At 49.4% G+C, this 27,432-nt stretch overlaps 8 protein-coding genes across 8 annotated transcripts; 4 read left to right on the top strand and 4 right to left on the bottom strand.

Moving 5' to 3' along the window:
- Nucleotides 1-6,580: 6,580 nt before the first annotated feature.
- Nucleotides 6,581-8,139, bottom strand: N7533_007303 (uncharacterized protein; the record flags this gene model as incomplete). Its single annotated transcript, XM_057103953.1, has 7 exons — nucleotides 6,581-6,619; nucleotides 6,681-7,058; nucleotides 7,119-7,191; nucleotides 7,265-7,327; nucleotides 7,382-7,696; nucleotides 7,762-7,979; nucleotides 8,038-8,139. The coding sequence occupies 7 exons, from the start codon at nucleotides 8,137-8,139 to the stop codon at nucleotides 6,581-6,583; spliced, it is 1,188 nt and encodes a 395-aa protein (XP_056958910.1).
- Nucleotides 8,140-8,552: 413 nt separating this feature from the next.
- Nucleotides 8,553-11,388, top strand: N7533_007302 (putative phosphoketolase; the record flags this gene model as incomplete). The annotated part of the gene is made up of 8 exons (XM_057103952.1): nucleotides 8,553-8,715; nucleotides 8,785-8,859; nucleotides 8,921-9,155; nucleotides 9,210-9,362; nucleotides 9,413-9,722; nucleotides 9,777-10,397; nucleotides 10,450-11,275; nucleotides 11,351-11,388. The coding sequence occupies 8 exons, from the start codon at nucleotides 8,553-8,555 to the stop codon at nucleotides 11,386-11,388; spliced, it is 2,421 nt and encodes an 806-aa protein (XP_056958909.1).
- Nucleotides 11,389-11,514: 126 nt separating this feature from the next.
- On the bottom strand, nucleotides 11,515-12,442 carry N7533_007301 (uncharacterized protein; the record flags this gene model as incomplete). Its single annotated transcript, XM_057103951.1, has 2 exons — nucleotides 11,515-12,203; nucleotides 12,286-12,442. The coding sequence occupies 2 exons, from the start codon at nucleotides 12,440-12,442 to the stop codon at nucleotides 11,515-11,517; spliced, it is 846 nt and encodes a 281-aa protein (XP_056958908.1).
- Nucleotides 12,443-13,767: 1,325 nt separating this feature from the next.
- N7533_007300 (RTA1 domain-containing protein) lies at nucleotides 13,768-14,776 on the top strand (the record flags this gene model as incomplete). Its single annotated transcript, XM_057103950.1, has 3 exons — nucleotides 13,768-13,924; nucleotides 13,987-14,229; nucleotides 14,301-14,776. The coding sequence occupies 3 exons, from the start codon at nucleotides 13,768-13,770 to the stop codon at nucleotides 14,774-14,776; spliced, it is 876 nt and encodes a 291-aa protein (XP_056958907.1).
- Nucleotides 14,777-16,278: 1,502 nt separating this feature from the next.
- Nucleotides 16,279-17,237, top strand: N7533_007299 (RTA1 domain-containing protein; the record flags this gene model as incomplete). The annotated part of the gene is made up of 2 exons (XM_057103949.1): nucleotides 16,279-16,564; nucleotides 16,624-17,237. The coding sequence occupies 2 exons, from the start codon at nucleotides 16,279-16,281 to the stop codon at nucleotides 17,235-17,237; spliced, it is 900 nt and encodes a 299-aa protein (XP_056958906.1).
- Nucleotides 17,238-17,674: 437 nt separating this feature from the next.
- N7533_007298 (uncharacterized protein) lies at nucleotides 17,675-18,776 on the bottom strand (the record flags this gene model as incomplete). Its single annotated transcript, XM_057103948.1, has 2 exons — nucleotides 17,675-18,408; nucleotides 18,521-18,776. 2 exons carry the CDS (start codon nucleotides 18,774-18,776, stop codon nucleotides 17,675-17,677), a joined length of 990 nt encoding a protein of 329 aa, XP_056958905.1.
- Nucleotides 18,777-19,075: 299 nt separating this feature from the next.
- Nucleotides 19,076-20,981, bottom strand: N7533_007297 (ATP-binding protein; the record flags this gene model as incomplete). Its single annotated transcript, XM_057103947.1, has 5 exons — nucleotides 19,076-19,510; nucleotides 19,579-19,919; nucleotides 19,982-20,223; nucleotides 20,279-20,644; nucleotides 20,701-20,981. 5 exons carry the CDS (start codon nucleotides 20,979-20,981, stop codon nucleotides 19,076-19,078), a joined length of 1,665 nt encoding a protein of 554 aa, XP_056958904.1.
- A 1,541-nt stretch (nucleotides 20,982-22,522) lies between these two features.
- N7533_007296 (translation initiation factor 3 subunit CLU1) lies at nucleotides 22,523-26,502 on the top strand (the record flags this gene model as incomplete). The annotated part of the gene is made up of 4 exons (XM_057103946.1): nucleotides 22,523-22,559; nucleotides 22,670-22,741; nucleotides 22,797-22,852; nucleotides 22,921-26,502. The coding sequence occupies 4 exons, from the start codon at nucleotides 22,523-22,525 to the stop codon at nucleotides 26,500-26,502; spliced, it is 3,747 nt and encodes a 1,248-aa protein (XP_056958903.1).
- Between the last annotated feature and the right edge of the window lie 930 nt (nucleotides 26,503-27,432).

Below are 27,432 nucleotides of genomic sequence, written 5' to 3'. Positions count from 1 at the left end.
CCTTTTTAAAAGTAGACCTGACTGCACTGGAACAATGCGGGCACCAGCAGGTTGTAGGGCAGGAATGTGACGACTGAGAGACCGACAAATAGAGAATGGCGGACGGCTGGTTTTAGAGGCGTCGACAGGTCGCTGCTGGTTGCTTTTTATTTGGGCTCCACCGGTAGATCGCGTCAATCGGATTTCCCCCAAGGAAACGATAAATCCGCAGGTAACCAGAAAGTACGTCCCAAAAAAAAAAAAAGGAATATTCAATCAACAAGATAGGCGCGAGGGTGGCTGCAGAATCAAGGCCATGAAATCGCGATCCAAACCAGCAAAACGGCTGAGAAGGGATATGAAGCCAAGTCGGCAAGGGAGACCCTGGAAAGGAGAAAGCCGCGGAACTGGGGTCCGGTAGATCCGGTTGAAAACCAGAAGGATGTTATCGCAAGGGAGAAGGGAGAAGACAGGGCGGGTAGTAGGGAGGGCGTTTTGATCGCAGGGAGGAAGAGTAGGAGTAGGAGGAGGATGATGATGATGATGAGATGAATAGTTGTTGACGATAGTCAAGTATGCGAACAGGAAGGGAAAAAAAAGTCCGGAGGGAGCAAGAGATAATTAAATAAGAAGAGACTATCTTAGGGTAACAGGGGTGTGTGAGCAGCGATTGCGTAGATATAGCATGAATGAAAGGGAAAAAAATTAATTAATTATTATGGAAATGGAAATGGAAATGAAATTGGAAAAAAAAAGAAAATTACCTAGGTAGAAGAAAAAGAAAATCAATTAAAATTAAAAATTAAAATAATGGAAATGAGTAAAAAGACTAGGATGATCTTCTCAGTTTCCTTTTTCTGGAATAAATAAAATCAAAGCAGAAAAAGCCCAAAAGGAAAAGGAAAATCATAAAACCAGACTAAAATCAATAAATCGAAATTACCTAAACCAACGCAAAAGGGAAATTAATCCAGATCATAAGCTTATGGGCCCCGGTTTTTCTTTGTTTAGCAGCGAGCGGCTCTCCCGCGTCCCCTGGTCCCGGGAACAGGAACGCGCCCCCTTTCTGCGTTCTCCAACGTCTGCTAAACCCGGTAGTGTTGCAGTAGCGCCAGGGCGGATCGGGGCCTGATTTTTGCTATCGATGGCCTACACTCTGACCCATCACAATTGGATCGTGGATCTATCCAGTCTTTTCTCTCTCTCCTCCCCTTGATATGTATCCATTCCGACTCAGTCCACGGGTGTATGGGACTCCTCTTCCTTCCCCTTCCCCCGGGCCCAACAAACGAAAGTACCGTGCAGATGGATGATACCCGACAGAGATCATCACCCTGATCCAGACGAGCTCTACTGCTCCACTGGAAGGGGAAGCTAGGAACCGAATCTCCGGGCTGCCCTCTTGCATAAGTGGAGAAGGGGGAGCAGCCGCAGGAACAGAAAACGGATCCATCCGAACTGGACATCGGGACTCGCGTGGTCGGGCTCCATACGGACAGATGGTCCTTTTTTCTTACTGGATGAAGTTCTCATCACTAGCCCTCCCAACCTTCCAACCCTAATGCCAGGGGTCCTTTGGGCGCTGACATATGATGCCTAGGTACGGAGTAGAAAGACCACTGCCGGTAACTAGTCACCAACTGATCGAGCCACTTTGGATGTATAGAGAATAGGTATCGTCCCCTGGCCAACCTACTACTAGTAGGTACTTTCGTCGGTTGTCTCGTGGAGCTCTAGGCTCATCTAGAGATCTATCTGTTAAGTAATTAAGACCAGCCATTCGGCTTTCTGAGCGGTCCGCCGTACAATCGCCTGGTGTACTCCTGTCCACTCGAACACTCTCAACACGTCACAGGCAAAATCACAGGTCAAACTAATCCAAAAATACTAAAACACAGCGCGAGACAAGAAACGATGAATAATAATTGAGAAAACAGTCTCGGAAGCCTTGTTGTGGTCCCTTTCCCCTCCAATCGCTTATCGCTTCGCTCTTCCCCAGGGCCCCCTTGGGCGCTTTTCGTCGCAGACATCTCCAAACAAAGCCAATCGACATCAAACCTCCCCTCCCCCCTTTTTGATTATGCTCAGCCTGGAACTTTAGGTGATACTACTCATTTTTATCTCATCCACGGATCACCCCATCGCTCGTAGCTGTCACTTTTATTCCTTTCCCATTCTCTCAGGTTCGATCGATCCAAACTTGGCTCCATCATAGGGGGTGGGCCCCCGGCCACCCTCAAGCCGAGGGACCCATCATCGCCAGTGTATCGATGAATCAGAGCCGCTACCGAGCCCACTCCCAGTCTCGGTTACGTATGAACATTCTTTTCGCCTTCTAGCCTTTCTAGTTTCCCAGGGTCTTGGGTCATGGTACGGAGTATGGACATTACCAAAGGTTTAGCCGTAAATTCTCCATGGAAACATTCTGGACTCCTTCTTTCTCCGTCCACTGCAGAAACATTTACGCCCCCCCAGCTCCACCCCCATATCCTTTCCCCCCTTTTACAGTATTCGCCGTGTACTTGTACGCGGTATCTTTGGTCCCGCACGATGTTTCCATCCTGTACTCTCCGTATTCCGTCTATACCAAGATATATTAAGGGTTGCAGCTGACGCAAATCACAACTTTTGCCACACTGGAGCCGCGCCGTACATCCAGCCACTATCCTTTCCTCCGGTGGAGGGTGTGACGGGACAGATCAGTCACTGAGTCGTTGCGTCAGATCAAACGCGCCAGGTGTCCCTTTCTCCCGGGGCCTTTTCCCTTCCTGATGGTGGCTTTGGACAGCTAGGTTCGTAAGCCTGTTTCAGCTATGCCACTGACTCCTCAAGCCCGGGGAAACTAGATACTCACTGATATTGAATCAATCTATTGAAATCGGGACCGGTGATCTACCGCGGAATATCCCCCGGGGCCGTTAGCGAGATCGAGACGATATTGGTGAAACTTTGCCCCCCCCACGCGGAAGTTGATCGCGAATAGGTATCTGTACATGGTACGGAGTAGGTCCGCAGCAATACTGTCCATCGAATTCTTTTTTTCCCCGTTGCTGGGGTGCTTACTCGTGTTGTTCCCAGCCACTGATAGAGTTCTCAATCCCTCCACCATCCTTTTTCCAAGGGACCGTTTCCTATTCGCGATAATGGGACCAGTGCTCGAAAGACTGGCCCTGGAAGGATAGTGACGATGATCCTCTGTGGGGCGCACGCGGTAGAGTCGCCCCAATTAATGGGCCCGGCTGTATTTACGTTGCACTAGGGCGACTCAATGCGGGCAGGACACGCAGTTCCGTCGGGGTTTCGTACGAAAAAAAGCGGACTTGAATTTACAGCAAAACGAGCTTCCTCTTCGTCCATGGTGGAGCCGGCAACTGGGGGAAAAGTCTCCATCTTCGGGAATGCCCCATTTCTCTTACAGCTAGAATCACGCTAGAAAGAAACGAAAAGCCAAAGAAACGCTCAGAGAAAGACCCAACTGTTTTTTTTTCTTTCGATCGCCCAAATAGGAAGGCTTCTCAATGTTAATCGACCGGGCTCCTCTCGCCGGGCTCTTGCTCCGTTCTCCCCGTTACGTGTCTTGTGTGTCTAGTTTTTAGTGTCAAAACTATGTCTGTTGTGTCGGTCAAGGCTCCCACCAAATGAGGGCCATGATTTTCTGATAACCTGTAACGGCCCGTCCTTTGATCCAAGGTTCTGGATCTGTTGGTTCCCTGGGTTTCCAAGCTCTTTCCCGAGCCGATCCTGTCGGATGAGCTTGCCACAGCGGGTTCCTGGATGCGTCTCCAGAGTGCGGCTCGATGCATTAGTTCTCCCGTTGAAACAAGGTTTAGCTGGATTGCATGAACTGGACTGTCGTTCTTCTTTGTTCAACTCCGTGGAGCCTTAACCCACCAAATCATCGTCGATCCCTTGCCTGCATGAAGCACATCAAAAACAGCTGCAGAGTACGGAGTACATGTACAACCTACATACATCTCTTTGGCGTAGGTATGTACGAAGTAGTAGAGCATCATGAATGGAAATCAGATATGAAAAATTTTCCGATCCGGGATAACCGTATATAGAACAGCGCTGCCGTCCCGTGCGTAGACGCAGTCCGCCTGCATGGTGGCGCTGGGCCAGGACCAACTGGAAGCAAAGCAGCGAAGCCGACGATGCACCTTGCAGGATGAGCATCACCAAGCAGGGGGCCACCCTGGATCTTCTTTGTTCTGACAGCCGTCGATCGATGTGTCAATCTCTCAAAAATGCGGCCCTGTGTAGGATACATTAGGTACGTACATACGTACCAAGGTACTCGGTACTTTGCTTCTCATTGTTTGATCAGGACGGGTCATTCGCCCATCCATTTCCAACCACAGGGATGTGAATCCAGAGTGGCGTAGCTAGGGCTGCGCGGAAGTGAAGCCGGACGATCCTAGCGAAGATTTTCCTGGATATTCAACTCCATAAACAGAAGCATTCTGGAACAAGTGGAAACCAGGTTTGATCCACCATGTCCACCATGTCCACACCGTCTCCTCCACCGTCGCTGGGCCTGGAGCTCACAAGTCCGCTATGCTCCGCAACGGCAATCGCGAAAGGAAAGAGACAAGTAAAGGGTAAAAGAAATGGAAAAGAAATGGACCTGCGCCCACCCGAGTGCCTGGAACCTGTATAGACTACTGTATGATCCACGATGCATCTTTAGGCCGAATAGCCCGGGATCTAGTGTGCCTAGTATGTATGTACGTGGGACTCCGTAAAGTACGGAGTACACATAGGGCAACTTTCGGAACTCACTGTACTCCGTACTCCCTATACAGAGCAATGATGGTAAACCAGCATTCATTCATCCCCCCTTTTTTGAGTCAACCAATCCCCTCAAGTCTTTCTAGCTCAATAGTTGAGATCACCCGAAGACCGCACTGCGGCGAGACCCGCGTTGGAGATCCTTTGTTTGCCCGCTGCTCTCCGTCAAACCGGAAAACCATCCCATCCAGGTGGAGTTGGGTGGTTCCATTTTGGGAAACGAGTGACAGCCTCCAATCCTTCAAGCTTCCCTGCCAGATGAGCACAGTATGATGATGATCGCTGCCTCTCCACGGCACCAACACCCACCATGTCGGGTTCGATCGTCCTCCCTTTCCCTCCCTGTCGGGTCAGCCGCCCCTGACTTTTCCTTTCTTACTTTCCCCATTCTCCATATCGCGTCGCCTTAAGGTACTGTGACGCAAGTCCAACCTTGAGGCATGGGGGGGAAGAGGGGAGCCACAACCAGTATCTTTGCCCTCGATCGAGCCATACACAGTACAATATGGATACACTTCACGCCAGTGTGACCCACCTAATAAGCCAGAAAAGAGCCAAAGAGGGTCCGGCTCCTTCGTCAGGGGTTCCGCGACCAGTCGAATGTTAACGCCTGATGTTTCCACCCCGCTAGTGGAGATTCACGGCTTCCAGATGTGCGCCCCCGAGCGAGGAAATGAGAGGCTGGGAAAGGAACACAACCCCCTACCCTGGGAACCAAGGGCCAAAAAAAGGAAAGAAGTGGCTGTCACGCCAGATCGGTCGCGGTCGCGCGCATTGCGCCCAAATGCAGAATGACACACCCCAAACAGCAAAGCACGACACTTTGGTGGTGCATTGCAGCGTCAATAGGGAGGACTTGGGATACTGCATCCTAGCTAACGGAGTACTCGAGACGGAGATGTACTCCGTACTCCGTTCATCGTACATGCCCAACCACTGTGCCGGGCCATATCGCCTCCAAGATTGACTAAGGTGACATACATGCTGCATTCGATCGACTGCATAATGTACTTCTGTACAGCCGTGCAGAGAGAGATCAGAAGTACACGACGGACTGAGAGACGCTTATGCAGCCTGAAACTGCACTCCGTACATGAGAGGAGGACCTAAAAGATCCCAGCGCTAAGGTTAAACTCGGATCTCCCGACTTCTATCTGTATTATCTTGCAGATCTGTGCTATCTCCCATGATTCACATTGATCTCCTCGGAAAAGCAGATTAATCTCACTCAGCGATCGACCAATCTCATGCTGCTCTCGATAAGAATATCCTCGTCCCCTACCCGCATCGTGCATTAGACTAGGGGATCAACCTTGAGGGGGATCGGGGAAGCAGATTCCCCCCGACGCAAGCTGTCGAATCCGCCCACTTGGGCCCGATCGATACATCACATCCATTCCTCTGGTGGTGGTGGCTGCCGCCCAATGACATGGTGGGCGGACACTCCGACCGCCTGATCTCCAGCCGGGATTGACTGAAAGATGCATCGGTATGCAGGGACCTATCGAGCCCCCTACCAAGAATGACAAAAGAAAAGAGACTGGGACTTCTGTGAGGCGCAAAATGTTGACGAACTGTGCGCTGCGTTCCTGAACCCTATTACAAGACACTACATTTCTTGACGCGTCGATTGCTTTTACACCAGTCATGTACGGAGTACCTTTCACAAAACACCCAAAAAGAAGTCTTAATGTGAACCTGTCACATCTGGTTTTGGAATTAATATGTACAGGCCATATTCAACAATCGTATGAGTGTGCTGTCGGTGTCCTTTAGTCGCTCTGTTGAAATCGACTCATCTAACCGGAAATCACGACCGCGAGCTGACGATGTGGTATGCCATTTCGAACTGCGAATGTCCGATTAGCAAACAGCCTCTTAAGCTTCTCCCCGTCTTGAGATTGACTCACCTGTTCATTGGTCTGGCAAATCAGCGTGCGGGGCCCCTTACCGCCGCCCTTGGAGATATCCTTCACGATCTGATCCTCTTCCACCCCCTTGCCATTAGCGTCGGAGTCAATCGCCACGCCTAGACTGTGACATTTCTCGGCCAATATTCGCCGCAATAACGCACTCTTCTCGCCAATGCCGCCGGCAAAGACGAGTGCATCGACCTCGCCCCCCAACTTGACGTAGTAGTTCCCAATATATCCCAAGATGCGGTCAACAAGGATATCAAAGGCAAGCTTGTGGGCCTCCGAAGGCGGATTTTCAACAGCAATTTGCGAGAAGTCCGTGGTTCCGGTCAAAGCCTTCCATCCTGATTCTTTGTTCAGAATTTCCTCCGCCTAATTATGACGCCGCAAGTTAGTTGGCGAAGCAAGACGAGGAATGGGCTAACTTCTTACCGTGCTCAGATGCATGTCCTTGGTGCTCGCGGGACTCAATTTCCCAGCCTCGTTTGTATAGTGGAAAACCAAACTGCAAAAACGAGGACAGTCAGCCTTACTACCCGCACGAAGATCTACCATCAACACTCTGAGATTTGACTCACGAGGGATCGATATCTCCACTTCGTGTCGCCCCAGGCAAGCCTGCCAGGGGCGTGAGGCCCATTCTATTTGTCTGTTAGCGTTGAGTCCTCCTGGTTCCGTCAAGGTGGGTATCTCACGAGGTATCGATGGATTTGCCGTCCTTGATCGCACAGATCGAAGCTCCACTTCCAATGTGCATAACAATCAAATTGGTTTTCTCCGCCGGCTTGCCCAAGAATTGAGCCACGGAGCGAAGAATGAAAGAGTAACTGATTCCGTGAAATCCGTACTTGCGCAGTCCATTAGCTTTAGCGATTTGCTGGTTAATTGGGTATGTCTTCACATGAAGAGGCATGGTCTGATGGAAGGCCGAATCAAAAAATGTTATGCTTGCCACACTTGGAAGCTCTTTCTTGCATAGTCGAATAATTTCTAGTGCGGAGAAGTTGTGTCTGTTGCCCCAAAGAAATTGTCAATATACATCTCGAAGTTATGCTGGGTTGTTTCCTCCACGTACAGCGGTGCCAGGTCTTCTAGTGCCTCGAGACGATGAAGCGTATCGTCGTTTATCTCAATCTCTTTACAATAGTCGCCGCCATGGACGACTCTATGACAGATATACGCGAGATCATTGTCGCTGGCGACCTCGGATAATTCGGGATCGCTGAAGCAGCGCTGGAGGATGTACTTGAAGGCATCCTGTGGAGTGCCTAAGTTTTCCTGTGGTTGTTCCTTCTGTTTGAACTCACCTCGCTGGTATTTGAAGGTGGCAGGTGGTGCTGTGATGCCGGACACTTGCGCGTCGGCGATAGCGCGTGGGGGGGTTCGTGAACGTATAGAAGGTCACCTTAACCGAGGACGAGCCAGCGTTGACGGCCAGAATAGACTTGGCCATGGCAGTGATACGGCAGGCAGGTAAGACAACTCGCTGTCGCAAGAATGAGGTGAGGAGCGGTTTCAACTTGAGTCTGGTTGGGCGACCGGGGTTGTGAAGGTGATGTCAGGATGGCCGTTGTGACGTCGACCGGAGGAAAAAAAAGGCGGGTAAAATACCCCCCCTATCAACCGCTTATGGCCAGACCCATGGCATGACCCATGGATGTGGTAATTGTCTGATACATGCGCCTAGCTTTGTTTTCACATTCCTCAATCCTCAACAATCGACCACTCAATCAATCGGTTGCCTTGTGACTTCCATCTACATTGAAATTTTATACTTCGTGCGGATCCCGTTGGGCCCCGTCGCTCCCGTGCCGATCATATCGTACCATCGGAGACAGCTCCATCTCCCCATAACCACTCGCAACTATGCCCGGCGAAGTCATCGACCATCCAAATCCGGCGCCGTTACCTTCGCACTTGCCTGAATGTTTAGAGAAATTGGAGGTTCGGCTTCCCTCAGAAACTCTTAATCAAGAAGCATGCGATGTCTTGTTGAAATTCCGGAAAGCAGCCTCGTACATCGCAGCAGGTAAATCAATTCAATCTTCCCCTTTGTTATAAAAAATAGCTTTTCAAAAAAAAAACGGCTAATTTGTAGCGATGATATTTTTGCGGGATAACACTCTTTTAAAGAGAGACCTCACCGCTGATGATATCAAGCCTCGATTGCTTGGTGAGCACATCTTCTACCTCCCCACCTACCATTACATGATATACTTATACAGTCTACTTAGGACATTGGGGAACATGTCCTGGTCTGATTTTGGTGTATTCTCACCTCAATTATCTGATCAAAACAAGGGACCTTGATATGCTCTACGTGGTTGGCCCAGGACATGGCGCCCCTGCAATATTGGCCTCCCTATGGCTGGAAGGCTCCCTGGAGAAGTTCTACCCAAAGTATTCTCGGGACTCTCAAGGTCTTCACAATTTGATATCCTCATTTAGCACAACGGCCGGGCTCCCAAGGTTGGCACCTCTACGATGTCATCTCACTCCTCGAACGATCTAACCGTTTCTCAGTCATATCAATGCTGAAACGCCTGGAGCTATTCATGAAGGTGGCGAACTGGGGTATGCCTTGGCTGTATCCTTTGGTGCTGCCATGGATAACCCCGATCTTATTGTTCCTTGTGTTATTGGAGATGGCGAAGCTGAAACCGGTCCCACAGCTACGTAAGTTCTGTCTTTCATATACTCATGGTTACAATTTCTGACTAGTGCAGCTCTTGGCATGCAATAAAATACCTAGATCCCAAAGAATCTGGGGCTGTTCTACCCATCCTTCACGTGAATGGTTTCAAAATTAGCGAGCGCACGATATTCGGTTGCATGGATAACAAAGAGCTCGCGGCCCTGTTTTCTGGATACGGATACCAGGTCCGCATTGTGGAAAATATTAATGATATTGACACAGATCTACACTACTCGATGGCCTGGGCTGTGGACCAAGTTCATAAGATACAGCATGCTGCTCGATCTGATAAGCCGATTCTTAAGCCCAGGTGGCCAATGCTTGTTTTACGCACCCCAAAGGTAAGTTTACACAAAGAGTGCTCGAAGAACTTGGAAATTGATACCGCTTTACAGGGATGGTCCGGACCTAAGCAACTTGATGGTCACTTTATCGAAGGTTCTTTTCACTCCCATCAAGTACCATTGCCAAAGGCCAAGACCGATAAAGAGCAGCTACGCCTCCTACAGAGCTGGCTTTCTAGTTATCAACCCCGGGAGCTTTTCACAGAGACAGGCGACGTTGTTGACGAGATCAAATCCGTTATCCCAACCAATAATTCGAAGAAGTTGGGCCAGCGCATTGAGTCTTACAACAGCTACATCGCACCGAAGCTTCCAGACTGGCAAAAACTTTGCGCCAAAAAGGGGACGGATGAGAGCGCCATGAAAGCAGTCGGCAGATTCATCAATGAGACATTTATCCAGAACCCCCGCAATGTTCGACTCTTCTCACCTGATGAGCTGGAGAGCAACAAGCTTGACGCTGTCTTTGAGAGTACCAACCGCAGCTTCCAGTGGGATGAATTTGCCAATGCACGTGGGGGTCGGGTAGTTGAGGTTCTCAGTGAACACTTGTGTCAGGGTTTCCTGCAGGGGTATACCCTGACTGGTCGCACGGGTATCTTTCCATCGTATGAGAGTTTCCTCAATATCATTCACACTATGATGGTGCAGTACGCCAAGTTCACTGGGATAGTTAGTTCATCCGTGCTATTCTTCTTGACTCGTTCACTAATCTACTGGCCAGGCTAAGGAAACCCAATGGCGTAATCCCATCAGCAGTATCAACTATATCGAGACCAGCACTTGGACACGCCAGGAGCACAATGGATTCTCCCATCAAAATCCCTCGTTCATCGGGTCTGTCCTTAATCTGAAACATACGGCTGCTCGCGTCTATCTGCCACCAGATGCAAATACCTTCCTCACGACGATCCACCACTGCTTGAAGTCAAAAGATTATGTCAATCTGATGATTGGTTCCAAACAGCCGACACCCGTATACCTGACGCCGGAGGAAGCAGAAAATCATTGCCGGACAGGAGCGTCTATCTGGAAGTTCTGTAGCACAGATGACGGACTAAATCCCGACGTGGTGCTAGTGGGTATTGGTGTTGAGCTCATGTTTGAAGTTATTCAAGCTGCTGCACTTCTACGACAGCGTATCCCATCGCTCCGTATCCGCGTGGTCAATGTGACTGATCTTATGATTCTTGGTAACGAAGGACAACATCCTCATGCGCTGAAGTTGGAGGCATTCGACAATCTTTTCACCGAGGATAGGTCCATCCATATCAACTACCATGGCTACCCGGCTGAAATGAAGGGGCTATTATTTGGTCGGCCCCGACTTGAACGAGTCTCAATTGCAGGATACATAGAAGAGGGTAGCACGACCACTCCCTTCGATATGATGCTAGTGAATCGCACCTCACGCTACCACGTTGCGCAAGCGGCTGTACGTGGTGCGGGAAAGTACAACGAAAAAGTTCGCATCCGTCAGCATGAACTAGATATTGAGTTCCAGCATAATATTGTTCAGACCAGGAAGTACATAATCGAACACCAAGAGGGTAAGTTGATGTTTTGGATTTACTATATAATCCAGCTTTAAGTCGGAGTTCCCTTCAAGCTAATATAATTTCTAGATCCGGATGAGATGTACGCTATGCCAACATTCAGATAGAGCAATTCAAATGTAGTTTTCACTCTCCTGGGGCTCCATTAAGCGATACCTAATTAAGAACTAAGTGCATTTCAGCAAGTTTCGTATCTCTCTCTGCGGAGTCTGTCTTCTCTTCCCTGCATCCTATCATGTCTCGTCTGAGCCTCTGGTATGGAGTCTATAGAGGCTCATACTATGAGGCGTCATTTCTGATACATCTCGGCACTTTCCTGGTAAGTACCAGATCGCCCACACCCCCAGAACCACCGCCATTTGATAGCCATCAAATGCATATGATGTCCACTCGTTGACGAGAAGAAATTCGATTCCACCATCCATAGTCAATCGCATGATATTACGACCCAATGCGATGATAGAAACTGCAAGTCCAAAAAGCTGGCTCCAATACTTCCAAGTAGGGAATGCCGATTGACTGGTCTCTGACGACCCACGGCGCAGACGTATTGTTATATACGTGTTTTCTGCGAGGGTAAAGAGCCAAAATACCAGTTGGATTATGAATATTGCAATTCCGACTTTAGTCCCGGCTGCGATGATCGTGACGTTGGTAGATGATGCAGTCATAATACCTCCAATGCCTTGAATGAGAGCCAAGACAGTGTTCATACTGAGGTATAGTGGCCGCTGTAAGTTGACCGGAACCCAACAGAATCTCTCCGCTTTCAGTGCTCGAGTAAATTCAATCATGGCCAAATTGACGGAGAACATCATCAAAGTCGGACCCACTAGTAGCAAAACAGATTGGATGCCGTAGGCGACTTTATTGCATGGGTTTTGTGTTGAAAATAAGCGCGCTGTATATCCCGATGTTTGCGCTGTAGTGAATGATTAGAAACCAAACTAACTCATACGACCCTAGGTAGTACTAGGTGTCGTAATTTTGATCTCGGGACCTACCAACACCCCCAAAGACAAAGTATACACCGCTCCATGTTCCGGCTCTAGTCATGCGGAGGAAATGAATTGTCGTCAAAACCGAAAAGATGATGATAGCCACCAATGCCAGAGGAAAGCTGGGTGTATATAGGTATAGCTCGCATTGCATAGATTCCATCTCCGCAGAGAAAGGATTTTTGGCCAGAATTCGTTGTATGAGTGATGGATTGGCAAATAATTGTAATGATTCCAATGATTGCAGTCATTCGAAAATCTTTTTAAAGTATTCAACGATGATTTTAGGCAGACATGTAGTATCAGATACTAGTAGGGCCAGGGGCTTAGGAAAGATCAGCATTCAGGAGCGTGCTGCGGTCAGTCTCCAGGTTGAGATTTCTGTTCGAGTCTTACACTCGGCATTCTCCATGGCTTAAAATCTTCATTGCTGGTTCGAGGCTGGAGATCGACAACCGTGCTAAGCCTGGACTATGTGGATGCCTATTTCAAAATAACCAATTGGCTGAAAATAACCCTATAGCTGTCAATTTCTTGTTTAACTTTGATTTTACGTTGATCTTCAAAAAAGTCGAGGGATGCCAAGCTTATTTTTGTCCTAGTGGTGGGAGCAAAACTCGGGTTCGGACTTCATGAGATCCTACTGGATCTAGTAGTCCATGCGTCTCCACTTCAACTATCCTACATTATGGATATCCTGCACTAGCATGTAGCAGCTTTAGAACACAGATGGTGGATGCGAGAAATGCGGAGCCTATTTTCAAGGTTTGCCCAAAAAAGGATTCTCTATGCCGCCTTTTAACCCAGTCTAGCCTTTGACACAAGCAATCACTTATAACCCCCTTCTGACTAGGTGCGTATTTTGTCTTGCTACTCAATATATAGGCAACAGATGACTTTTACCCAAGTGAATTATCTAGAGAATGGCTTGTACGAAAATAGAAGTGAAATTATCTATCACTTGAAATCGCTCTGTTAAATAAGGATTCGTGTGCGTAGTATACTGCAGATGAGAAAACCAACCGTTGGGGATTTTCGAAATTTTCAATTTTCAACTTTATTTCTATCACATCTATTTCTGTTTTTACACCAACCACAGACAGGTATTGAAGATAAAGATCATGCCCATCAGTGGGGTTGTCGCAATTGTGGCCGGGCTGCGGCTAACTCTAAGCCCTCGGACTCGTACTCGGGTTCGGACCAGAATCCGAAAACTTACTTTAACCTTCAGACAACAAGCTTAACAAGTGAGATAAACATAGAACCAATTCTTGCCGCGGACTCTTCATTCAGTGGTGCCTAGAATCATATCTAGCTTTTTACCGATTGAGATCTTTGCTAGGGAAAAATGTTGCCATCCCAGAATACTTAAAGGTCGAGTTGTCTGTCAGATCCTGTAGAGTCCAGACCCAACAATTCTAATCGAACTCCAAAACTTCAAGTGTCAGATCTTCAGGTCCACAAAATTAGCCTTTTGCATATTTAGCCATGGCATCTTCTACCTTCAAACTTTACCAATATACGCCTACCCTGGTCGGTGCGGTTTTGTTCGCTGCGTTATTTTTCCTAACCACTGCCTTTCATCTTTACCAGCGAATCAGAACGCATGCGAAATACTTCAACCCTTTCATTGTTGGAGGAATATGTAAGCCCGAATCCGACCCCTGTGATAGTTCCGTCTCTGGCAGTTTCTAATTTCAAGCACAGTCCAGATTATCGGCTATGCAGCTCGTGCCATCTCTCATTTCCATACAACAGCGACTACACTATATGCCATGCAGACTCTATTTATTCTGTTGGCACCGACCCTCTACGCGGCATCCATCTATATGGTCCTTGGAAGAATCATCACATCCTTAAAAGGAGAACATTTGAGCTATGTGCCTGTTCAATTCATGACCAAGATCTTCGTTATGGGAGATGTGCTCTCATTTGTCCTCCAAGGGGCAGGTACGTAGGACGAGAGAAGAACCATTAATTATTGATTTATACCAAACTAACTTTAATTCCCATTTCCCCAGGTGGTGGCGTAATGACTAGCAGTGGATCCGCAAACCTCCTGGTGGTGGGCCAGTGGATCATTGTTGGGGGTCTCTGTGTCCAACTTGTCTTCTTTGGAGCTTTCTTGGTGACTTCTATCATCTTCAACTGCCGAATCATGCGATCGCCTACAGAAGAGTCCCAGATCTCGTTTGCTAGTGGGTTGATCCCGCGGAACTGGCAAGGAATCCTCTTCGCACTATATACTGTTAGTGTGTTGATCTTGATTCGGTCTGTTTACCGTGTCATCGAGTTTATCCAAGGGGACAACGGTTATGTGATCAGCCATGAGGTTTTTCTTTACGTGTTTGATGCCTTGATGATGTTCTTGGTCATGCTCGTGATGAATGTCTTCCATCCATCCGTTGTTTTGCGGTCGATCAACAACTCAGGCACAAAAGAGCCAAAAGGCTCACCAGCCGAAAGCAAACTCGCTTCTGCCGAGCTGCAATGCTAGTTGGATGAGATGCGCGGATCATACAATTTGGTGTTAAATGAAAAATGAAGAGACGCATGGCCGGCTTTTGGGATTTATTTTTTTTTCGCTTTTCCTTCTTTTCCTTTCCTTTCTTTTTCTTTCTTTTTCTTTCTTTTTCTTTCTTTTTCTTATATGTCATCTTTGGGTCAATGTAGACGGATGTGGTCACAATAGGGACTAGAGTCGGACAATCAGTGGAAATTCGCTCTATTAGAGGAGCCAAAAGCGAAAAAAACACTCATTTGGGGTCTCCTTAGTGCGCATTGGATCTGTGGCTTGATTTGGTCAAATACTCGCAATAGACCGAGTAATCCATTAGAACTACCACAATGATCACATATTCTACTTGTACAAAATGCTTGATCTTAACCTCAATGTACTCCATACTGAATCTAAGTAAGTAAGATACTAAATAGTAGGTTATTTGGCGCATGGACATGAAGGGATCAGGGCATACTACTGTATACCGGTGGAAGCCGTGAACCATCAGCCATCAGCCATCAGCCAGCAAGTAACGGAACACGAGGCCAAGAGATATTGATACCCAATCGTGCGATACTGCCGATGAGCCTAAAGTTAAATATTTTCGGAGCCTCTTCTCCCGATTTCATGTACATACAGAAAAAAGACCTAGCCGCATCGCTCGTCCAGATACGGACATTAGTCGGACACGGACACGGGTTTGTCGGATCGGACCAGAACAAAATTGTCTCGTATCCTCATTGACGCTAAACCTATTAGGGATGATCTTGCGAGGCCAAGGTGAAGTGTACGGCTGCGGGACAGTTCTTCGGACCGACTCCCGCCCAGACCTGGTTTTGTATGGTTCCTGTGCTTTGATGCTGGATCTGATAGGGCACAAATTCAACATCGCATGGCGAGGCCGATCCACTTCTGCGTAGTTGAACCCCCACTTTGTAATGATTTTTTTTCCCATCTGCTCTACGGAGTATACCCGTCGGGATTATGTGCATAAATCCGCGCCGAGCATGAATTTTGCGAGTCATCGCGAGTCATGATTGGCTTCCCCGTTGGTCGGCATGGCTTATGGCCGGACGCCGTTGCAGGTAATGGAGGGCGCCTCAAGTCAAATACCTTGCGGCATCCCATTTCCATGAACTTACGAGCCGATTCGCTGACCTAGGGCTAGCGCCGCCGTTCAACCTTGATACTACTAATAAACGCTCTTTGAGAAGTACTTCGCCCGGGTAAAAGCTGGCGGAGCTTTTCTCGAAGTCTTTGCACGTTATCTTACTGTGTGAATCTTCCTTTTGTTCTCGATTTTTGTCCATTGATGCCCTCTTGAAACAAACGACTGCTCACCAATATATCCGCCGGTATCCGAAGCATCACCGTCTCATAATAATAATACTGGCAATAACGCGCATGCTACTGTTATTACCTCATATTCTTTCGCCGACATATAACTCCACCGAGGCTTTCCGAGTTCGTCATATACTACTTCATTGAATATCAATACCATGGACAGACAAAGCCTATTCATTGGCTGTCATGCCAAAATTGAAGGAATCGACACGTCCTACGGATACGTCCCAACCCTTGGGGCCGGAATCGCCTATTGCGTTCTTTTTGGAATTTCAATGATCTTACACACAGTCCAGTTCTGCTGGACACGAACATGGTGGGCATCTGTATTCAGCATCGGATGCCTCGTGGAAGTCATCGGATGGGCTGGTCGAACTTGGTCCGCCGAGTGTCCATACAACTCGACGGCGTTTCTCATGCAAATTTCCACCCTAATTATCGGTGAGTCGCACATGATAGAACAACTACTCTTCCAAACCTTCTAACTCGACTATTTCTAGCTCCAACATTCTTCACCGCCGGTATCTACGTCATCCTCGGCCGTTTCATTCAAATCCTGGGCCCCGAGTCCTCCATCCTCCGACCAAATCTATACCTCTGGATCTTCTGCACCTGTGATGTGATATCGCTTGTCGTCCAAGCAATCGGTGGTGGCTTGGCCTCTGGCCAAGCAGGTAAAGTCGGTGGCAATACAGCCCCAGGAACCCACACCATGGTCGCCGGTATCGTCTTTCAACTATTTTCCATAACCATCTTCGTCATCTGCGCCGCGGATTTCGTTCGTCGCTGTATACGTCTCCGTCTACTGCAGAATCTGACCGGGTCCGCTATCCCTCTTTTCGCCGCAACAATCCTCTCCGTGGTTTGCATCTATATCAGAAGCATATATCGTACGATCGAGCTGTCCCAGGGTTGGTCGGGTTATCTGATTACCCACGAGAGCTATTTCATTGCACTGGACGGTGCTATGATGATTGTTGCCGTCGCGGTTTTCAACGTTCTTCATCCTGGTTGGCTTCTTCCTCAAAACCGGAATTCTTCCAACAAGCCGGATGCTTCCTCTGTTGATGAGGTCCAGTTAAACAATTCCTTTGAACGGCATCATGGTGTTTGAGGACCTCATTTTTCACTTCATCTTGTATATCCGAGTCTTTAGAACTAGTGTGAGTTTGTTTCATATACCCGTTACGCAAATAGATGCATCACACACCAAACATAGCAGAGCTTTCAAATTGTTAAAGATAATGACCATCGTAAGATTTCCGGCGAGGAAAGACTAGGGTACACGAGGTAACATAAGGTCTCAATAAAAACTACAAGTACACGATATAAAGACAAGCGCACGGCAAAGATAAGATTCAATATGGGCAAGAACAGGTGATCGTCTCGACATAAAATCGGGGGGATAGCCTCTGGAAAACTTTCGACGGATCTATTCAGAACGCCAGGTAAAAGGATCAAAACTTGAAGCACAATCCGGTCGCGTTCAACGCCAGATGCCATTTTAAAGAGGCATCAACACCTTGCATCACAGGCTTATAACATCGCAAATCATACGCCGTCCACAGCTTCGATCCAACTGAAAGTAGCACCAATAGCTAAAGTAGATATGGCCCAGACACTGCCCCAGATAGCTGCACCTTGAATAGAGACATCTTGGATGGTACCGGCAATTTGCACAGTGGTGTTGAGCAAAACGCTGGACGCAAGAATGAGCGTTCGGGAGATAAGGATGCGAGTCTTGACGGATAGTTGACCCCAGGTCTTACGGTAGAAATCGACGATCAAATACTCGTCCTCGCGGTTTGCGGGCTCTGCTTCCTCAGTGACATTCTCGGCGTGGCCCGTTGAGCTGACGAACAAAAAGTCGCGGACGGCATAGCCGGAGGGGATGAGCGTCAAGAAGAGAGCGGGGAAACCGGCAGGGCCAGCATGGGCGGCGCTGATGTCCGGAAGGCTTTCAAAGTGCACGACTAACTGGGCGGGGAGCCACGATGCATAGCTACCATATAGCACAATGCTGAATATCGAAGTCGCGGCGAGGATGGTATAGATCGTAGTAGCGGTATCCTGTAGGATAGTTCGGTTGGCCACTGCACCAGACGGCGCATGGGAGAGATCGTGAACCGAAGTGGGTCGACGTAGGAACGCAAATGGGACGACAGTTGAAAGAATCGTTATCAAATATGAGGCGAGAGTCGAAGTTGGTCGCACGCCATAGAAGAAAGAGAGGAGCGAGAAGGTGGGTTGGTGGGTTAGGAATAGGAATGATGCGACATCCCAGCCTACGATCGCAAAACTCTGGTTAGCTCGAATCCTTGAATTGAGGAGCTGTAACTGCCTCTGCTGTGCATATCCAAAGTCAAAAATGGTTCACGTACTGTCAAAACCAAGAACCCAGGCCAATCCGACTTCCGCGGCTTTCCATGCCACCAGCCCCCCCCACTTCCCACCATTCCTCCAGGTGCTTGCTGACCAGACCAAGATCACCCTGCGTAACGTCTGCAGTCAAGGTAAATAGAACGGAGCTCATGATCAAGCTGCCAAAGACGACCAGGGCAAAGCGAGCTGGTGAGGGGATGCGCGCCAACGATGGCGAAGGAGCCATTGCTGTCAAGGCATCGTTGGGGTCGCGCACTTGGGAGGAGGGCATTGCGAGGTCATTCACCGACGAGATTCTCTTTCTCGGGGCCATAGCGAGCTTCAGTCTTTCAATGGCAAGCAGTAAATGCAGGAAAAGTGAGGTGGCACGCAGCGATGAAGGGAAAAGGCAGGCGTGGAATGCGGTGTGAGTGCGTGATGATGTCACTACTGGAGCTTCCAAGGTCGCGGCCGCCAATTTCAAGGTCAACTATGATTTACTTCCGAAATCAAAGAACTCGGCAGTATTTTTTTGATTAAAAGTGACTAAAAAATTACATAGAAAGGTTGTCCCGGGAAGTCCACCTACTTCTACTCTTCTTTCTCGCTCTCGGCCACAGCAAATTCTACTGTTCCGCTCTCATTGCCTCTGTTATCCCGCACAACAATGCGGTATTTGCCTTGATTCCAGAGATCCTTAATGGTGAGCTCTCTGGTGCGACCGAGGCTCTCAATGTCACCAATACGTTGCAAAGTGCCTTCCAGATGATCGTCGAATCCTTCAATAGCGCAAATCTCTCGGAATGCGAGCTGCATAGGGACGGAATCGGCGCGTACCATCGCACGCGAATCGATGGTGAAGATATTCTCGTGATCATAGGCTTGAATGAAATCGGCGCGAGTCATGATCTCGCGCGCTTCATGGAGAGGGATCTCGGGCAAAATATGACCTCTCTCGGGGTCGTAGGTCTTTTCCATCTCCTTCTCACGGTCCACCAAGGCCTTAGCCAGGACCATGGCAGCAGACTAGACTAGATATTAGTATGCCGCGATGTTCTCCTATTAAGTTGGTGACTGCCAGAATAGCCACTTACCGAATACTTTTGCTCGTCCATCACATCATCATCCATCTCCATTCCAAGGATCCAGCACTTGTTGAGGATCCAAGTTTTTTCGGCCCGGCAAATCTCCTCGCAAGTTTTCACGATGTCGGGGGATTTGGCTACTCGATTCAAGAAAGAGAGACGCCCGCCCACCTTATCGTAGACCTCCTCTAGGATCTTGGATGGTAGGTTCTCGCCGTAGAACCGACTGCGATACCTTTTCAGGGCAGTCATAGCCTTGTCCTTGGGCAGATCGGTAACAGGAATGACCTCCATTCGAGTCGCATAGCGCTTGAGACGCTCGTATACCCAGTAGTCATCGCTGTTAAGAACTGTTGGAAGGTATGAGTATTCGTTGCCTTGGCGTCATAGATTCAAGGGACTTGGAACTTACTCGTTGTGACAAGGCCGCTGGCAGCCCATTGCTCGGCCCGCTGTTGGATCATTTCAAGCAAATCCTGGCCGTCATGGTCATCCCGAACCAGGTGAGTGCTGTTAATGATAAGAACCAAAGGTGACGAGCCCAGCTTTCTTCTGCTCAAGGCAACCTTCTCCAATTTGTTGAAAGCTCGCTCAATATCCAAAAGGGCTGTAGTATCGCGCGGCCCACGAATACTAAACAAGCTCCCAATGTAGCTGTGCAATATGTTAGATAATCCCTTAAAGACAAACAGGGCGGATGAGGACATACTCTTCATGAAATTCGTAATCAAGTGCCTTGCCCAGTCGAATGCGAAAAATCTCAAGATCGGCATGAGCCTCAAACATGGCACATCCATCGCCGTTGATCTTGCGCATGGACTCAAGAAGCATGGATGTCTTCCCGGTACCCTTCTCACCGATCACTAGATAGTAATGGCCACGACGTCGGCCTGATATGATATCATCAATGCGCACTTGCTCGTCTCGTACAACCCAATGCTCCTCATGATCATACTGGTGCTTTCCAGATACAACGCCTGCAACTTCGAGGGCAGGGTCACCCGGGTTGAAAGCATTATCCATCTTATCTAGGATCAAGTACTTGTAGTACTGGTGGTACGAGTAACCTGCAGCTCTGGGAGAGAAGAGTTAGTTTAGGACTACACCACGCGAGGCAGACTGCAGACTTACCCAAGGATGGCGATAGACGCGGCGGTTGTGGCTGCTGTCTCTAGCATCTTCAAAATTGTTGATTTCAGGGTAGGGTCATCGTTTTTACGACCCTGACCCTTACCTTCTTCCGAGTCATTCTGATCCGTCGGGTCTGGGTTGTATTGACCCGTGTTCTTTGGATCCGAGGAATTCAATCGTCGGACTGTAAATGGAATGAACTTGGGTGACGACCTAAAGGGCCTCGGTAGACCTTGCCGAGCAGCGCGAGACAGAGGCTGCGCGAGCCGATTCCATGGCATCTTGGCTATAAGTCTTAGGTGTGGCTAGGTGGGGATACACCAAGTCTGGACTTTCAATTAAGAAAGATTGCCAAAGAGACTTTTTTTGACCTTGTTATTTTTTTGATTGGGTTCAGTTTATTTTATTTTTCAGTTATGTCAGGATGCAAGTTAGGTCGATCAATGCGCGGCCTTAGCAGGGGTTCAGTGGCCTTCCAGTAAGACGGTAAATGCGTCCAGGCGCCACACCACCAGGGGGGGTCAATGAGTTGGGGAAAGAGAATGGACGGGTATATGACCCAAAAAGGTGTGCAAGAGACACCGGAATTGATGAAAAAGGGCAAAGGAATGAATGAATGGATATAGGGAAAGAGAAAGAGAAGAAGGGAGAAGATGTTGTGGCTTAGTCGCGGTGGAGTCCCCAGCCTCGATCGATCCAGGGCTCTCATAGGCTTGGCGGTCGTGTTCCTCAGCTGTGACGTGGAGGTGGTCAGTTCCCAGAGAAGGGTATCAGTGCGAGAGGTAGTTATTATAATATATAAAATAATAATATACGAGTACGAAGTAAGTTCAAGTTGACTCGGTTACTTGAACTTTCAATGGATGGTATCGGTTCTACTACTACTCGTAGCAGTACTACTAGTACTATGTCAACACTGGAGAGGAAAAATAATTACGCCATTCAGGTGTATGATAGGTAGCACTAGCATCCAGGCAAGTCGTATATAAATCAACAGTAAATATTTGATTAGATTACCTATACCAATGATAAATTGCTAATAACCTTAGTATACCTAGTAGTATACCATACTACAGTATACAACCCTTGGAAGCAAACTTGTCCGTCGGGAAGCTACCCGGTGCGCAAGTCCCGTGATAACTTGAAACACCGCTTCCAGGACTTCCTACGTCAACTTGAACTACATGACTTGGATAGGCACGGAGTACTGGCCTGATAAATAGTACTCTCTGACTAGAACTATTAGTACAAAAACAAGGATGGATACACCTTATGTAGTACTGTACCTACTATAGGTTCGAGGGACCTGATATGGTAATACATTGCTATGGGATACTCTAATTCTGAGATTGCCCAACCAATTCAATTCTGTTAACACCGTCGTCTATTACCTAGGTACTATTGCAGTACTTTCCCTCCAATCCTCCGTATTTCGCAAGTCATGACACATCTTTGTGGAGATGCTCTCCGCGGTGGTTTCCCCGAACTTGAACCCACCGCCCGAGCACTTCCGAGGGTATGCCGCATCCCGCGAAATTTTCTCCGTTCTACCGCTTCGGTTCCTCACCAGACGATTTTCCTATTTGCATCAATTTTCTGGGGTACGGGGGTTTTGGATACTTTCGATTCAATTGCCCTGCTTCCTCTCTGTACCATAGCGACCTTTTTTTTCCCCCCTTTCTCAATCACCGCCGGGTCCTCACTTCGCCTCTTTTCCCATTCACCGACACTGCCATTCGTCTCAACTACGCATCGCGTGTGAGATAGCTGTTGATCGCAAATTGACTTTGCCAGAGCTATCTTTTATAATCAATCAGACATAATGGCCCAATCCAATGGAGAGTTGGAGCACTCGAAAGGTCCGCCCGCTCCTCCAAGTCTTCCCCGACACGGTCACACGATACATGGGATCGCAGCATACAACGTGGTAGACCGCAATCCAGGATACATTTTTCTAACCATTTCATAGAGGTTCCCCCGACTTCCCAGGAACAAACCAATGGCGACCACCCCGAGGGTGTGGAGGATGATAATGCTGGTGGTATGTGGCATAATTTGAGACGATCCGATGCTGTGGTTTTCTGACTCGTGTCAAGGCCTTTTCGAAATCTCCGTGAAGCTGCCCCATGATCCTTTCCAGATCCAGGTCATGGTAAGTGTTTTCTCTGTTAGGAGTTAAGGAAAGTCACCATCTGACTCTGGGTCTTTTTTTCCTTGTAGGTGTCCAGCCAAGAACAGGTTCAAGATGTCCGCCAATCTATCGTCGAGCTGCCTGGCACTTTCCAGTACACATGCTTCCACCTCGAATTCAACGGAACTCGCATCAACGACTTCATTGAGCTCTCCGAGGTGCCGGACCTGCAGGCGAATTCCGAAATCACTCTGGTGGAGGATCCCTACACCGAGAAGGAGGCCCGCATGCATATTGTGCGATTGAGGGAGCTTGTCGGTGCGGCGGGTGATCGGGTGGACAGCCTTCACGGTATCTCTGCCGGTCTCTCGCTGCACGACGATGTCTCCGCTGAGGCTGCCCTCGCCGCCGAGTCGGAGAAGGACCACTCGTTGCTCAAGTACAACCTGACTGGGCCCTCATCGCTGCAAACCATCCTGCCGAAGCCCCAATCACCTCTGCCAAAGACTGTGAAGTCCATCTCGCTATCGGCATGGAACCCGGTGCCCTACCACCTCCGTCAGAAGGGCCACCTGCTCTACCTCCAGGTCCTCACCAACGAGGCCGAGCAGTTCCAGATCACTGCGCACGTGTCGGGTTTCTTCGTCAACAAGAACTCCAACACCAGATTCGATCCTTTCCCTAAGGTCATGCCCAAGGGAATCAAGGGCAGCGCCCACTCTCTTCTTACTTTGATCTCCCAGCTGTCCGCCTCTTTCAATACTTCCTTCGAGGCCCTCCAGGAGTCCAACAACCAGAAGGACCTCCTGACCACATTCCCCTTCCAAAACGCAATTCCTAACAGCCCATGGCTCGTCGCCCCGGTATCATCGAGCCAGAACGCCCACCAGCCCGACCTTACCCGCTCTCAAGAGAGTTACCTGATCTCTGGCGTGGACAACGCCGAGACCCTGCGTGACTGGAACGAGGAGTTCCAGACTACCCGCGAGCTGCCTCGCGAGACTGTCCAGGACCGTGTCTTCCGCGAGCGTCTGACCTCCAAGCTGTTTGCTGATTACAATGAGGCTGCTGCCCGTGGTGCCGTTCTGGTTGCTCGTGGTGAGGTTGCTCCTCTGAACCCTACCGAGGCCCGTGAGGCTCAGATCTTCGTCTACAACAACATCTTCTACTCCTTCGGTGCTGACGGTGTTGGTACTTTCACCTCCGAGGGTGGCGACGAGGCCGCCCGCGTTGCCGTTGGCAAGGATGTTCTGGGTATCAAGGCCGTGAACCAGCTCGATATTCCGGGCCTGTTCACCCCCGGTACCATTGTTGTCGACTACCTTGGCAAACGTATTGTTGGCCAGAGTATTGTCCCTGGTATCTTCAAGCAGCGTGAGCCCGGTGAGCACCAGATCGACTACGGTGGTGTTGAGGGTAAGGAGGTTGTGGCTACCCACCCTGACTTCAAGCCTGTTTTCGAGAAGCTTTCCAAGGCTCTCCGCGTTAAGCAACACCCCGTCTGGGACAAGGATGGCAAGCGCCACGACCTCGAGGGCAGTGTTGAGACTAAGGGTCTTTTGGGCACTGATGGACGCAAGTATGTTCTCGACCTTTACCGCGTGGCCCCCATGGATGCTACCTGGCAAGAGGAAGACGGTAGCGATGTATACCCTCACCGTATGTCAGTCCTCCGTTTGGAGCTCGTTGAGTCATACTGGCGCAGCAAGATGAGCGAGTATGTGAAGGCCGAGGTCGAGCGCCGCCGTGCCGAGAAGGCCGAGAGCAAGACCGAAGAAGGCGCCGAGGAGAAGACCGAGGAGAAAACCGAGGAGTCTGCCGACCAGGAGCGTGTTGACATCTCCGGATTCCAGCTTTCGCTCAACCCCGATGTCTTCAGCGGCCAGGTTCCCCAGACCGAGGAGGAGAAGAAGCAGTGGGCGGAAGACGAGAAGGAAGTCCGCAGTGCTTGCGACCACCTGCGTTCCAAGATCATTCCTGACCTGGTCAAGGACCTGCACGATGGTGATGTTGGCTTCCCCATGGATGGCCAGTCCCTGACTCAGCTCCTGCACAAGCGTGGTATCAACATGCGCTACCTGGGTAAGCTGGCTGAGCTATCCAGCGAGAAGGGCCCTCGCCTTGCGGCTCTTTCCACCCTCTTGGTCCAGGAGATGATCGCTCGTGCTTTCAAGCATGTCTCTCACAAGTACCTGCGCAATGTCCCGGCTCCATTTGTTGCTCCCTGCATCGCTCACCTGCTGAACTGCTTGCTCGGTGCCGACGTCAACGCTGCTCCTCGCGCTGAAATTGACGAGTCGCTGCGTGAGGTCTACCCCGAAGGTGACCTCTCCTTCGAGAAGGTCACTCCCGCTTCTCTTCGCGCCGAGATCGAGAAGCAGGTCACCGTCCGTTACCGATTCTCCCTGGCCAAGAGCTGGGAGAACTCCCTTCGCCACATGCAGGTTCTGCGTGATATCTCCATCAAGCTGGGTCTCCAGCTCGGTGCCCGCGAGTTCGCTTTCTCCAAGGACCAGGTGAAGGAGGCTCCCGTCCCCGTCCCCGCGGCCAACGGGAATGGCCACGATGACAGCAGCAAGAACAAGAAGAAGAAGAAGGGTGGCGACAACAAGTCCCCCAGCCGCGCCCCCGTTGAGGTCAAGCCTGCCGTGTCCATCTCTGCGGATGATATTCTGAACATCGTGCCCCTTGTTAAGGATGCCTCTCCCCGCAGTGCTCTGGCAGAGGAGGCCCTTGAGGCTGGTCGTATCTCTCTTATGCAGAACCAGAAGCAATTGGGCCAGGAGCTCATTCTGGAATCCCTTTCTCTGCATGAGCAGATCTACGGTATCCTCCACCCTGAGGTTGCCAAGCTGTACCACCAGCTCTCCATGCTCTACTACCAGACCGATGAGAAGGAGGCTGCTGTTGAGCTGGCCCGCAAGGCTGTCATAGTCACTGAGCGCACCCTTGGTGTCGACTCTGCCGACACTATCCTTGCCTACCTCAACCTGAGTCTGTTCGAGCATGCCTCTGGCAACACCAAAACCGCCCTGGTTTATATCAAGCACGCTATGGATCTCTGGAAGATTATCTACGGTGCTAGCCACCCCGATTCCATCACCACCATGAACAACGCCGCAGTTATGTTGCAACACCTGAAGCAGTATGCTGACTCCCGCAAGTGGTTCGAGGCCTCCCTCACCGTCTGCGAGAACCTGTTCGGCAAGGAGTCTATCAACACCGCCACCATCCTCTTCCAGCTGGCCCAAGCTCTGGCCCTGGACCAGGACTCCAAGGCTGCTGTTGGCAAGATGCGCGAGGCCTATAACATCTTCCTTGCTCAGCTTGGTCCCGAGGACCGCAACACAAAGGAGGCGGAGACCTGGCTGGAGCAGCTTACCCAGAACGCTGTCTCTATCGCCAAGCACGCCAAGGACATCCAGGCCCGTCGCCTGCGCCGTGTCAACATCAACCCCCGTGTCTCTACCATGGGCACTCGTGTCCAGCCTCAGGTCGGCCAGACCGCTCCTGAGACCGCTGGCGCTGGCGCCGCTGATCCCAACATGCAAAACCGCAGCATCGACGAGCTGGTGAAGTTCATCGAGGGTGGCGAGACCGGTTCTTCACGCAAGCAGAAGAAGCGCACTGCCAACCCCAAACTCCGTGGCTCTAAGCAGTCCAAGGCTTAAAGTTTTTCCTTTTTTTTCAGCTTGATTGGATCGTGATCCATCAATTACGGGCTTCTTTTTTTGCCATCTCTTGTCTTAACAATAAAATACTTCATGATTTTGTTTCCTGTTGGGGCCGGGGTCCAGTTTGAGCGGAAAACTGTTTTACTATTTTAGATCTCTCTCCTCTCTTCGAGTCTTTTTTTTCATGTTTTCTCGATCTATTGATTTTGTCCTGGGTCACTGCGCGGGATAAAGTTCAGGGACTCGGTTGTACTATATGGCCCGATACCTTGGTGTGGATGGATGATGATGGAAGGTCTATATACTTACGAGTTTATTTTGCATATGATAATGTGAGTTGGGTCGTTGAATCATGCTTTAGGTCACTGGTATTTTCCCCGGAAGATTCTACTCTAGTTGTTGGTAGTACACCCCGTTCGAAGCAGATGTTTCGCGATACATTGTCCAAACTCCTCCTTTCCACCCTCAATTCCACGCTGTCAGATGAGGATACATAAGCTTTCGGATCCTTCGAATTCAAAAGGAGAGCCACTGTCAGATTCAGAGTGAATCCCAAGCTCAAGGGGGGAACGATTGACGAATGAGATACTTGAGAACTATGAGCTTCCCTTGATGAGTTCGTTTCCGAGATGCTTGCTACAAGTAAATGAGAAGCTGCTCCGTCCTGGTCCCATCCCACCCGATATGTACTAGTAAAGACAAAAAACACCATCAAGACAAATGTAAATCCCCGGGGCTTCGATCACTGTTCACAACGGTCATCGGCTCACGAGGTCCATCCGGGAGATTGGGGCAGCCATTGCACGATCGCCCTGATCATGAACAGAAAAAAACGACAAGAGGTTGTGATTGAATTCTGTGATACGGCATGCGAGACATGATACCTGCTCTAGTACAATATACTAGCCAGATAGCTCAGAGTTATGC

The sequence above is a fragment of the Penicillium manginii genome (genome assembly GCF_028828005.1).
Source record: "Penicillium manginii strain IBT 31320 chromosome Unknown utg000005l:1.0-5665137.0:1.0-5668048.0, whole genome shotgun sequence".
Taxonomy (NCBI): Eukaryota; Fungi; Ascomycota; class Eurotiomycetes; order Eurotiales; family Aspergillaceae; genus Penicillium; species Penicillium manginii.
The sequence above is the reverse complement of the archived record's forward strand: the minus strand, read 5'-3'. Positions and strand labels throughout refer to the sequence as shown.